Source organism: Grus americana, chromosome 1, assembly GCF_028858705.1.
Source record: "Grus americana isolate bGruAme1 chromosome 1, bGruAme1.mat, whole genome shotgun sequence".
NCBI classification, from domain to species: Eukaryota; Metazoa; Chordata; class Aves; order Gruiformes; family Gruidae; genus Grus; species Grus americana.
In genome coordinates, this window is record NC_072852.1 from 124,533,038 (window position 1) to 124,545,802 (window position 12,765).

Genomic DNA, 12,765 nt, shown 5'->3' on the forward strand with positions numbered 1-12,765 from the left:
ATAAGCAGCCCATATAAAAAAAGATGCACCTGCAATAAACAAGAGAAATTACTGAGGACTAATCAATCAATATATACAATAAAAATGCTGTAGGAGGACTGCAAATTACTGACACATCATAAAGAAACAGCAATCTCCAATTTTCTTGACAAAAATGGTATTTTAAATAAGGGGACAACAAACCCCCACTATGTCTAAAAATGTTAGCTGCATCATAAATCCATAGCAATCTCAGTGTGTTCCTTATGTACTTTTGAGACTTTCTTCCCACAAACAGCAGCTACTAACACTGGAACATTTAAACAGTTTTCTGTTCTGCTTTCCTCTCTCAGGACATGAAGTATTTTGTTTGTGAAAATATCTACACAGCATTGGATTTAAGTGTTTCCTTTTTCTTTGTACCAAAGACAGTGTTAAAGAAGGAACAGCTAGGATGTAAGCTAAGTTTTTACTCAAGGTCAAGTATAAGAAGAGTGAAGGCATTCAGAAAATAAACATACTTCAAAGTGCTGTTCTCTTCTTCCCCTTTTTACGAGGAACTTACACAGAATATTTAGATAATCCTAAATTTAAACTTGCAAAGTAAGATTAGCATCTTTGTAAACAACTCTGGAAGATATATTAACAACAGGGGTTTTGTATGATAGGACTATGAAAAACAAAGGTTTGCCCATGCTAACTTAAAGAATGGTATTGCTTTTAAATAATTATCTGAAAAAAAAAAAAAAAAGAAATATATCCAAAACAATCTAGCCACAAGGTATGTTGTGCTAGTGATAGAACAAAACAACAGAAACAAGTTTATTCTCAGATCTGCTGTCCCTTTCATATATGCCTGTATTTGCCTGATCTTTCAAATGACTATTTATTTTTTTTACTACAGAGTTTCATATATTAGCAGAGAAAACGGAAATTTGAAACTCTATAAATACATTCCCCGAAAAGAAACCATTTAGAACGTAAAAATCACAAAGATATTAGTAATATTTTTGTTAACAGCAATCAACATCCCAGTAGTGCATTTTCACACATACCTCGACATAGGTAGAATTGTTCTCTCTTCGTGGTAGTCACTGTCACATTCATTTATGTACTCTCTTAAAACAGTCAACACTCTCACCATTCGTATCGCTTCTTGTCTTGCACAATTGATACTATCTTTATCTCCATCCAACACACATAAAGTATCATAGGAGGCTTTTAGACGATCAAAACAGGACTGAATGAAGTCTTCATGAATCACTACCTAATTACATTAAAAAAATCAGTACAATTACAAGAATATTAAAAACTATCTTTTCAGAAGGATAATCCAGTGGTAGAAGTAAACCAAAACAAAACCAGGTTAAGTTACTCTATAAAGCTGGCTTATTCTACTTTAGCATAAACTCCCATTGATAAACAGCTCTAATTTAGTGTGTGCCTCAAAAATCTTGCATGTCATCAGTAGCTGTAACTGTACAGTGCAAACTTGCACTTCAATAAAAAATGTGCAAGCTTGCACAGAGAAAACTAAATTGGACTCTCACTCATTTCCTCAGACTATGTTAAAGAATCTCTAGCTGACAAACTAGTACAGGTTAACTTACTGTACACAAAGAGTGAACACAGAACATTTACAGTCCACTAGAACAACTATTCCCCACCCCGCCCCCCACCAATTGCATAACCCAGTTCCAGATACTCTTTTCCTGCATAAACTCAGAAATGGATGTTGGCTAGATTCAGTATAATGGCAGCTGCAGCAAATCTCTTCCTTCTGCCTGATACCTAACATCTCCTTGCTCCTGACCTAGACTGACATGTAACCTATAGGATCACTGTAAAAAGCCTGCAGTGTCTCCAGGTAGTAGTCTGCAATAGAAACAGTCATAGCTATGGCAGTAAACCACAGTCCAGCTGATTTTCTTAGATGCAGCTCAGGAGCAGAGGAGTTACCAGCAGACTGAAACAAAATACTCCTGCACGTTAAGTAAATCTAACACTTCCTGAAGTGTCATATCTAACCATGTGCAGATGGACAGATCTATGCATGCTTAGTAAGCCCAGACCTATAGCAAGAAAGCAAGACACAGCCCATCTGCCACTACAGTAAGATATAGCTTGAATGGCTGTAAATGAACCACCTAGAGCAGCTGTGCTGTATCTAGCAGACTGGCAGCTCTGAAGCCTGTAAGTGTTTCTGAGGACAAGTATGAAAATTGGAGTTTTAAGAAATACAAGTGGCAATTTACCGTCTGGAGGACAATATTCCCCCCCCCCCATTTGTGAAATCCCAACAGTTCGCTTCCTCTGACCTTTCAGAAACTCATTATCTCTTCTCTCAGTCCACTGAAATGCAGCTCCCAGCAAATATTAACGTAGGGAGAAAATACCTGATTTGCTGGAGCTCAGCCTGACCATTCTATGGAAACTCTGTGACCCTTCATAAGGGACATGACATAAAAAAAGATTAGATTAGCTTGTGACAACACTCAACAGACCCATCCATCCAGTAAACGTACTAGTACAAATAAGTACCACAACTGGAAGTTCAACAGGCTTACCTAAGTATATGATATGAATGGTTTTCTGACATACCAATTTAGTATGAAAAATTTATCAGAGTTCAGTCTGCAAATACCAGAAAAGCCTCTTAATTCTGCATCTGATCAGAACCTGATGGCTGGACTCAGGAGCACACTCTCCAAAACATGAAAACCATTCTCTGTTTTCAAAGCTTTCAAACATAAAAATATCACCAAATTGAATTTTATCATTGTTTTTCTATCATATTATGTTCCAGCTTTCTTGTTGCTTGTTTGGTTTTTTACCTGATTAACTTGTAACCTTGGGCCAAGATTAGTATAGATCTCTTTAAGAAGATCTATTGCTCTGTTTGCGATGTCATCACTTCCCTGAATCACAACCTAGCATAATAATTAAAAAAAAAAAAAGCATTAGAACATCTTAAAACTTTCTGGTATAAAATTTAACAACAACATGATTACATAAGTATCTTGACACAATGGTATGTCTAATTATTTTATGAGGTGAAAGTGACTAAAATGCTTAGTTACAAAATAGAAACAATACAACTTACACTAAGGTTATTTATCTAAGAGTCAAAACTAAGAATTAACTAGTTTAAAGGAGTTCAGAGCTAGCAAAAAAACCCCCAATACTTTATAAACAGAATAAAAGTAGTTTCTATATTCATCTCCACATTACATTCACATTTTCAAGAGTTTCAGAGAATAGGACAACTATTTTTTCAGATGCTTGAACAATCTACATCACCAAAGATTTAAAAACAGGATTTTAAAGTATTTAAATGGCTATGAGTGGGTGGCAGGGGGACAGGCAAATGAGTTCTGGTTCTAACCTGATAATCTAAATATTAATTACTACCCACCAGGTCTGAAAGCAGCCCTTACAGACAACCCCTGCAAGACACTGAGCTGAGGCTTCATGAGTTCTGTCATGCTGCCAAATGGCAGGGCAGATCCAAGGAAGCTGATTCCCACAACTGAAACACGCTAGCATTATGCAGGCACTTTGTACACAAACACTACATGAAAACATCTTTGTATAAAAATTGTAATCTACTTTGGTTTTAACTATTATCACCATGATTAAAATACCTAACCCTTCAACAAGCCACAACCAAAATTACTGAAGACTGCTGCTTTATATACGGCATGTTTTACAAAACATAGCCACGATAATCGTGCCACAGTGTGCTACTGTGGGTTCTAATGCAGCTCTTGAACACTAGAAATACTCTGAAAAAATTAAGTATCAAATTAGATGATGATTTTTTCACCAATAGATTTGGCAAGCTTCAGAAAGCTACAGTCTTCTTATTGAAAAGCCGTAACCACATTTAGGCATAAGTTTGTGGATTTAAGACAAAGAATCAGACCAGTGATTACTTGGTCTAATCTAGAATCACTCCAGTTTACCATACTAGAGTGAATGACAAACTAACTTACGAAGTGTACAAAAAGTTTAATTCTAATATGCGCGCACGCGTGTGTGTGTGTGTGTGTGTGTGAAAGAGAGAGAGAGAGAGAGAGAAACCTACAGGTAATTCACTTGGAACAATCCTTTCTTCTTCAACAGCATAGGCAAATTTTTAATCTCACGTGCATATACAAGTGTAGTTGATGTTTCAAAAAAAATTTTCCATTAAACATCAGTCTGCAAATTTACCAACTTACATACTTGCTGGGAAGACAGCGGAGTCAATATCCATGCACTTAGTTTGAAAAAGTAGCTTTTTGTAATTCCAGTCTATAACTAATAAATTACACATTCCCAAAAATACAAAAAGAGACTGAGAAAGACTTAGCAGTTAACCTTTCAGATGTTTCCTCCAATTAACTTACCCTCCAAAGGTAGTCTAATCCTATTAATTCCAGATCATCCATCATATAGGCTCGCCTCTTTGCTACTAGCTTTCCTTCTCGACAGTTCACAGCTTTGAAGAAACGTTCAAAACATTTCATTCCATTTTCTGTTAATAGGGAAGGATCCAGCTGAAGCACATTATTTTCAAAGAAGTCCTTATTAATGTCAGGGTCTAAGTCTGGTTCATCCCCCATTAGTTTGGAATACCATTTAAAACAGGCTTCGCGATCACAAAGATAAACCGCATTTTCAGCTAAACACTTCCATATTTGCTTCGCCTGAGGGGCACAGAGCCACAGCTGACCATCCTTCAATAAAAATCTTGAGCAAAACAAAAAGACAATTAACAGCACTGTCTAATAGACATCTAGAGTTACAATTCAGTAAAAGTACAAGCAAAAAGGTGAATATGCATATTATACAAGAATATATTGTAAGTATGACCCTGAAAATTTTATTTACATCATCAGTTCACTCATAATTAGCCCCATGATTTCTTAGTAAGTTTGAATGGATCAAAACCTTATACTCCAAACAAAAAAGGAATAAAATTCAGCAAAAAATGTTTTACACAAAAACACCGAGCATTGTTTATATATTATACACAAATAAATGCACATCTCCTGATGTGAGCTATTCAGTTTAAAAGTCAGGTCACAACATAAGACATTAAATTACTTCTGCAATCATTCACTATGTTTTAGCACTCACTTCAGCAAAAATCACAAAATAAGTTATCAATTCTATAGAATAGAGCTAGAAGCAGATGTCAATGAACTGGAATTTTTTCCTTTTATTTAAATAAGTTTTTCATTTGTGTTACATCATTATTAAAGAATTATTAAGAACTTCAATTCTGAGAGCCAACACTGTTTCAGGAAGAACAAATGATAAAGTTCTTCAAAATATTTTTTCTGATTCAAAATCTTTTATATCTAAAGGAAATCAAGAACTAAATTATGGCACTGCTTTTCAGAAATTGCTACCTACATCGTCTACATTTGACAGTCATGGGACTTCATAATTTCTTTACATTAACAACTAATGAACTCAAATTTAAGGAAGTTACAATTTTTAACATGCAGGAGTGATAACTTAAGTCTGCTATCTATATGCTACTGTGTGATTTCATTAAACAGTTGTTTAACACTTCAGTTTAGTTCATAAAAATTCTTGGTGAAATTTTAAAAAGTAAAAAAAATCTCCCTTAGAAAACAAATAAAAATAGTTCAGAACTTGACAGGTCATGTATTTTTACTTGTCTAAAACAAGAATAAAACCAAGTAGCAAAAAGCTGAGACACATTGCCTAAAAAGCATCAACATACTGCAGCTCCGTGATGAGCAGAGATCCTTTGTTTTCTTATTTTACTCAAACAGCAGCTGGTCAAAAGTAATCCAAAGTTTATGATCATGGATTTTAAATATGGTGTGTTACAACAAATAACGACATGTGGACATATTTCTACATGGAGTATTTTAAATTTTCAGCTAAGTTATCCCAATATGTATGTAGCTATATGCATATGCATGCTGGATTCAAGTCAGTAGGGTTCTGCACACAGACAGAAAAATCCCATACAAATCTTAATGCAGAATCAGAGCCTTGGATTGAAAGATCCTAATAAACTTTATTTGAATATTCCAATACTAGCATAGAAACCCTCTGGGAAAAAAAAAATCCAAACCAAACCAAAAACATTTGGTGTATTTTTGCATTTAAGTTTTGAAAGACGATAACACCGTAACTTAAAGCTAGATAAGAGAAAGAGATATTGAGTTGTTTTTTGTTTTTCTTTAAAGTATTTAAAGTATTCTTACAGAAGTTAAACAATCAAGTTAAAACTAACCGTAAGAAGTTAAGTCGCTCCTGTACTTCCTGTACATGACTGTATCTGCTTCCTGGTCTTACAGTTTGAGGATCATATTCACCATGCTCTGCAAATATAAAAAGGTTTATTAGACAATACATTCTGAAAAGACATACTGACTCTAAGAGACACGACATGTTTGAAGACTTGTTAGTCTGAATATAATTAAACCCACTCGAAAACCAATAAATTTTCAGTAAGTTATAAGAAAATAATTTTCAGCAGCCCACTGTTAATATTTCATCCTAAATTAAAATGGGTATAGGCAAAGATTACTGACGTCTATAATCAAATCAACACTTATGTGCAGATACACGTGCTCATCATTCAGTATAACGAAAGTATTAGAGAACAATTAAGAACCTGCATTCTACTTATCTGGATCAATTTTTCCTTATTTCAAGCAGTCAGTTTGAAGTCAGAAGTCATTTAAAATAAAAGTATACCAAGCATGTAATTCAGATTATCCAGTGTTTTTCCTGAGGATGCTTTCATTTAATTACAGAGTATCTTTTCTAAAATTTCAGTTGCCCATTTTTAAGGTTTTTCCTCTCCAGAGGAAATCACAACTCCAGTTCTTTAACACCTTTGTAAGCAGCTACGTACATGATGTCATTTAGAGGAGGAAAGTATATGACATTTTTATTCACTGCAAGTTTCCAAGTACAAAAAACCAAATGCCTGTAATACTGACAAGCTTGAAACAGAAGAATTTGAGTAATTTGAAAGTAAGGCAAGCAGTCAAACTTTTACCTGCATTTTATCAAATCTCAGCATAATATTTTGTTTAACATAGAGCTGACTGCTTCATAGGAACTTGGTTTTGGTGTGGTTTTGTTTGGTGGTTTTTTTTTTTTTTAATTAGAGAGATACTAGATCTGTACTAGCGCTACCTTGATCTATACTAGTAATATTTCATCATGATGCATGTTCATGATGACAGCTCCATTATAAACTAATTCATGCTATATTTCTTATTTGCAAAAGTATATAGATTGCATTTAACTAAGATGATCCAGCTGTGGGAGACTATCAGGACAACATCCAGACTCATGGTAAAGTTTATCTTCAGAACTAAAAATGAGGATCTCCTATTGTATCAAGGAGGGGAAAAAAAAACCCCACAAAAGAAACAAGTCTAACACCTGAAGTGCATCATCAGTGTTTCAAAATCAGGAGAAAAATAATTGTCATAAATACTATTCTCTATATAGAAATGCAAAAGGTACATTAGCTTAAAAATCAGATAAAAGGGAAAACAGAAGACTAGTAGTTAACTGATGTCTACAAAACTGGAGACATTGCGCTCACCAGAAATCCTTCAAACATTTAAATTGTAATCCTAATGTAGTGAGTATAAATGGGCAATTATTAAAAGATGAAATGTGAAAAAAATTTCAAAGAAATAAGCTAAAATAGCAGAGCAAAAATTATTTAAGCATTAGAAGTAGAAAACCTGAAAAATACACTGTCGGTCTAGCAAAAGAAACAATTATAGTATATAAGAATATTGCAGAGAAATTCAAACTAATTACTTCAAGTGTTGGGTGTTTGGGGTCCTTTTTTTGTTTGATTTTGTTTTGTTGGGAGGAGGTGGTGGTGTTCCTTTGTTTTAATTATGGGGACTATCTCGGCTTCTTTTTCCTGACTAGAGATTAATTCATAGACACAAGTGTCAATAGTGGCAATGATAAAAGAATTCAAGTATTAAAGGCCAGTCGGTTGCCCAAAGGCAGTATGTATGAATGTAAGAATTCTGAAAAACTCTGAAGTATGAAAAAATTCAGTCTCCCTAAATATTCTCCATCTCTGCTTTTTTCTACGTTTGCCCAAGTTATCTTCTAGACTCTACATCCCACAGCAAGTCCAAGTGTGATCTCCTTAAAAACGCTTTCTACATACAGGACTGTTGGACTTGATGATCTCAGAGGTCTTTTCCAACCTTAAACATTCTATGATTCTAGGAGCAGAATAACGAACAGAGAAATTATAGATAAAAAAGACTGCTTGAAAATTTAAGTATAATTAGTGATAAACACACATAGAAGAAGATCATATGGCACAATTTCTACAAATAATTACATTTCATTTACACTTTGGATTTTTTTATTACTTCAGAAAAACAGATGATAAAGGATAACTGAGTAGCAATCTTTTCAAATTTTCAAAAGGTCTCTGATAAATAGTCAAAAAGATGAAACTTTGACCTCCTTCACAACTATACAAAGTAATAGCAGCTGTCTCATCTCATGGAGGACTTGGCAGACTTGGAAGAAAGGGTGAGTTCAGTAGAAGAGAAAGTCATAGATTATGGAAAAAATTCTGAAACAGATTAGGCTTTTCTTTAACCTTAAAAAGGCAAACATGTAACAGGGAGTATCATAAAAAAAGAATATGCTTTAGTAAGTAACAGGAGAATAAGAACACTGTTCTCCACCACAGAACACAACTATGGAAGCCTTCAAAGAAAATAAAAATACAGCAAATTCAAAATTGATAACAAATAAATAATCACAAATTACACAGTAATTGTGGTGGTAACTGCCAAAAGGATCTGTGGGCATTTTTTTTCTATGGCATTTGTTTGACCTATGCTGTTTGGATGTTTGCCTTGAATTTTCTCCCTCTGTCCCATTCACCTTCTCCAGCTCAGCTTAATCCTACAGCTGTCCAGTTCTTTCTTTCTGTCCTCGCATCATGAAGGAAGGCACGGAAGGCAAACTTCACAGTGCTGTCTCTGTGTTCTGCTCTATTTAGTATATAAAAATGAAACTGAAAGAAGTTGCACAAGAACTGTGCATTACAGTCTTAGTGCAGCATCTGAAACGTTAGGAGATATTTTTTGGCTGCCCTTAATCATTTAATAAAGCATCTAATAAAAAAAATCCTCAGAGTTGTTCATCTGGTTTTGTACTCTGATGCAACTGAGTAGAAGTTCTACAGCAGCTTCGTCTCAAGACGCACAATTTAATCGCTTTGTAATTAGATTCAATTTCAACTCTTTGCACACTCGTAACTCCTATCATGCTGAAGACGTCTGTATTACTGCTTTACCGAGTCATTATAGTTAGGGATGGGCAGGGCAATGGGATGTGGTTCTTGGCACAAGAAAAGAATCATGCAAGACATCAGCCTAATTTTTCTGCCAAAATCATCAACAATTTGATAGGTAAACAATAATGTCAAAAATGACCTTTTGGCTTTAGAATTAAAAAATAATTGAAGTTAATGTATAACAGTTCATGCATTAATAGTATGTGTAGGCTATTTCTGGACGAAGACAACACTGTGTTAGAATGTAGTTGTTGATTATGTTTCCTTCCTAACCCCGAGGCCAAACCCCAGATTTCATAGCTTGCCAAAGCCCAAGAAAAAGAGAGAATCGTAGAATCACAGATTCTAAGCTATCTATATAGTTAATATGCAAAGTTCCTTATAAACGAAATTGAATTTCTGCATCACTTTAGCAAAGTTAAAGAGCACTCCAACAGCTTAAAGAAGTTACATTAAATAATATTTGCTCTATTCCACCTTGCTGGAGAAGACTAAGCCTAAGACAGTATGGCTTGAGAACAGAACAAAGCATTTAGCGTTATCTTAACATTAAGTATTGCAATACTATCATTAAAGAACTTAAATTAGAGTAACCCTCCTCATGTATTCCCTGAATAGAGAAATATAGCTGCAGAATGCAGATTTAGCTCAAATGTCATTCTCATTGACCCATACCTGGCTGAAGCTATCACCTACATATAGCACCACTATTCAAACAAGTCTTCAAGAATGTATTTTGGATATCTTTTATCAAGTACTCCAAAATTAAATAAATTCCAAAATTAAAGGTGCCTAGGCAACTTACTACCTAAGCATTGAAAGACACACACACACGCTTTACAATGTGCAAATATCCTGTCCTCTCTGAACAATCTACATTGTGACATGCATACTATGGCATTTTTGAGATGTAACTGAAAGGCTGGTAGGATGTTATGATGCCAGGTAGAACGGTCCCTAGTTCCAGTCAGTAAAGTAGATGGGGGGACACACACATGGACAACAACACAGGACGTAAATCTCCTCCTCTCACTTCTGTTGGCTTAATTTTATATGTAAGTACTGTGGTCCAGTGTAACAAGGAGTCTTCTGGTCCATCATGCTCTGTCACATCCCTACTTCTACCTACCTATTAGCTAGAAAGCTAATACAGAATAAGAGAGTAAGCTCGTCAGTGAAGGGTTGAGTTTAGCCTAAAATATATAAATACTAACATGATGTGTTGCTGATAACAAATGCAGCGAGAAAGCAACTAAACAGAAATGGGAGTTGCATGGTAAAAAGAAATGGTATCCCTGTGGTTTAAAGTCCTTCTCCGTGACAAATTCCAAACACTGGCTTCAAATAGAGGTGATTTTAAAACTTCTCAAAGGAGCCTAGAAAAATTCAAAACTAGAAGTAGGACAAAAGCCAAGATTATTAGGACTTTCCACAAAAATAACCACCCTAAGTAGGGCAAGATGATGTTTATCAATCAACAGATAAACAAGAGCTGCCACTTCCCCATATTCTGCTGTAAAACATACCACGTTTTCAATTATGAAACAAAACATCTACATTTTAAGCTTTTCTTGTCCAATCAGACACCACAAAGGCTCTCAATATCACAGATGCTCAAAAATTAAATGAATAAAGTTATTTTGTTGTGAGAATTTGTTTTTAACTCCATTTTCAGCTGGGGTTTTCATACACTCTATGAGGCAATTTTTATTTTTAAACTTACCTTTAGCATACTGCCTCATGCTTTCCATATAGGCAGAAAGATTTTCTGCAACCAATGTAACTAGGGCATGATTGTGCTGAAGTTGATTGATTAAGTCATGTCGGTAAAACACATGGGGACTTCGCTGAGTTTGACTGAAATGAAAGTAAAAGTGTTAGAAGAAAAGCAAAGAAGTTTTGCACCTTACAGTTCAGAAATCCATTTAAGAAACTCATCTTTGATGCAAGTTCCAAATTTTCCTAAAAGATATGTAATAGAAAGCATATTAAGTCTCTCAGTATTTTCGGTTTCTTCTTCTAACACATCAACAGTTCTTACCAGTTATTAAAAGCAGTTAATTAATGAGGATTATACAGTTACACTGTGCATGAAAAATATCAAAGCAATCTGAGCAGCTCAGTATGCTGCAGCAAGAATATCTGCAGCAAGACAGGAATAGAAATACCTGCCCACGAACTGCATAGCAAAGATAGAGACCCTCAACTGTAGTATAACTACACTAGACATAACCCCAGTTTCTTCCACATCCATTCGATATTCAAACACTAAGTAAAACTAGGTTAATTTTCAAAACAAAAGCTCACAGTCTTAAAACTATAGTGAAGAACACTAGTCAATAATCACGTCAATTCTTTCAATACTTAAAAAGACCTGCACAAGTCTGCATTGTTTTTTCCAAACAATATGTAACTGAAAAAATGTTAGTAGAAACATAGAAAAACATAGTTATGCAGAGCATATAGTCTAAGAAAAAACAGAATAGTTTAAAAAAAAGAAATACCTCAAATAAATAATTAGATGGTAATTTAAGTCTAGTATCAAGATCTGACCAAAAATGCTGCTCTCAAATGATACCAGACATATTTAGATTATAAAAGTAAACCGCAAGAGAAAATACCGAGCTTGGGTCCAAAACCCAGATGTCATGAACATTATCATATTCTAAAACTTAGGCACTGATCACATCTGCAGAAACGTCTCAAAATGCCTCAATTTCTGTAGATCAGAGCACTCATCGTGGCTGCATAAGCAATGCAAGCTTACGCTGCTCCTCCATGGTAAAGAGAAAAAAAAAAAAAAAAAAGAGAAAGGTGGGAGGGGGAGAGAGAGAAAAGAAAGAAAAAGAGAAAGGCGTTCCTTGCTGTATTACCACTCAGCTGATCCCATTGCCTGCCCTGAACAAATGTGAATGCAATTTCAGAACTGTTCTTCTTTCCTTCAACACTTCAGAAAGTAGACCCCAGAACTAGCTGAATGGATTACAGGTAGAAACTCTCATTCTTCCCAGCAAAGAGGGTCTCCATATTAGATGACCTACAGCACTCTACCATATCGCTGCAGCTTTTGAGAGCAGTGGGGAAGGCAAGAAATCCCAGTTCCAGCGTCAGCTGCTAATGATCTTGCAGCTGACAACCACATTTCACTGCACATGTAACAACAACAGATAAATTGATTCACTGAGCCAAAGATCAGTGTCAATCTGGGTTTAAAATACAGAAGCCATCAACACCCTTCCAATGATTCTGTTATCTGCAACCAACAGAATTTGGCCTGCTAATCACAGAGGTCTTCAAAAGATTAAATTTCATAATATGCAGAGCTTTCCAAAACAGCTTGAAAAAGGCACTTAAAACACAAATTGTGTTTAAAAAACCCCCAACCCCACAAAAAAAAAACAAAAAAACAAACAAACAAAAAACCCACCAAAAAAACCCAAAAAAACCAC

At 35.0% G+C, this 12,765-nt stretch overlaps 1 protein-coding gene across 4 annotated transcripts in view; it reads right to left on the reverse strand.

The window, feature by feature from the left end:
• USP9X (ubiquitin specific peptidase 9 X-linked) overlaps positions 1-12,765 on the reverse strand; it is a 108,090-nt gene that overhangs the window by 44,199 nt on the left and 51,126 nt on the right. For all 4 annotated transcript variants that reach the window (XM_054813534.1, XM_054813532.1, XM_054813533.1 and 1 more), the window contains 5 exons: positions 11,040-11,173; positions 6,242-6,329; positions 4,371-4,713; positions 2,814-2,909; positions 1,035-1,246 (listed from right to left, as the gene is read on the reverse strand). In XM_054813534.1, coding sequence (XP_054669509.1) covers positions 1,035-1,246; positions 2,814-2,909; positions 4,371-4,713; positions 6,242-6,329; positions 11,040-11,173 — 873 coding nt within the window. The remainder of the gene's footprint in view (positions 1-1,034; positions 1,247-2,813; positions 2,910-4,370; positions 4,714-6,241; positions 6,330-11,039; positions 11,174-12,765) is intronic.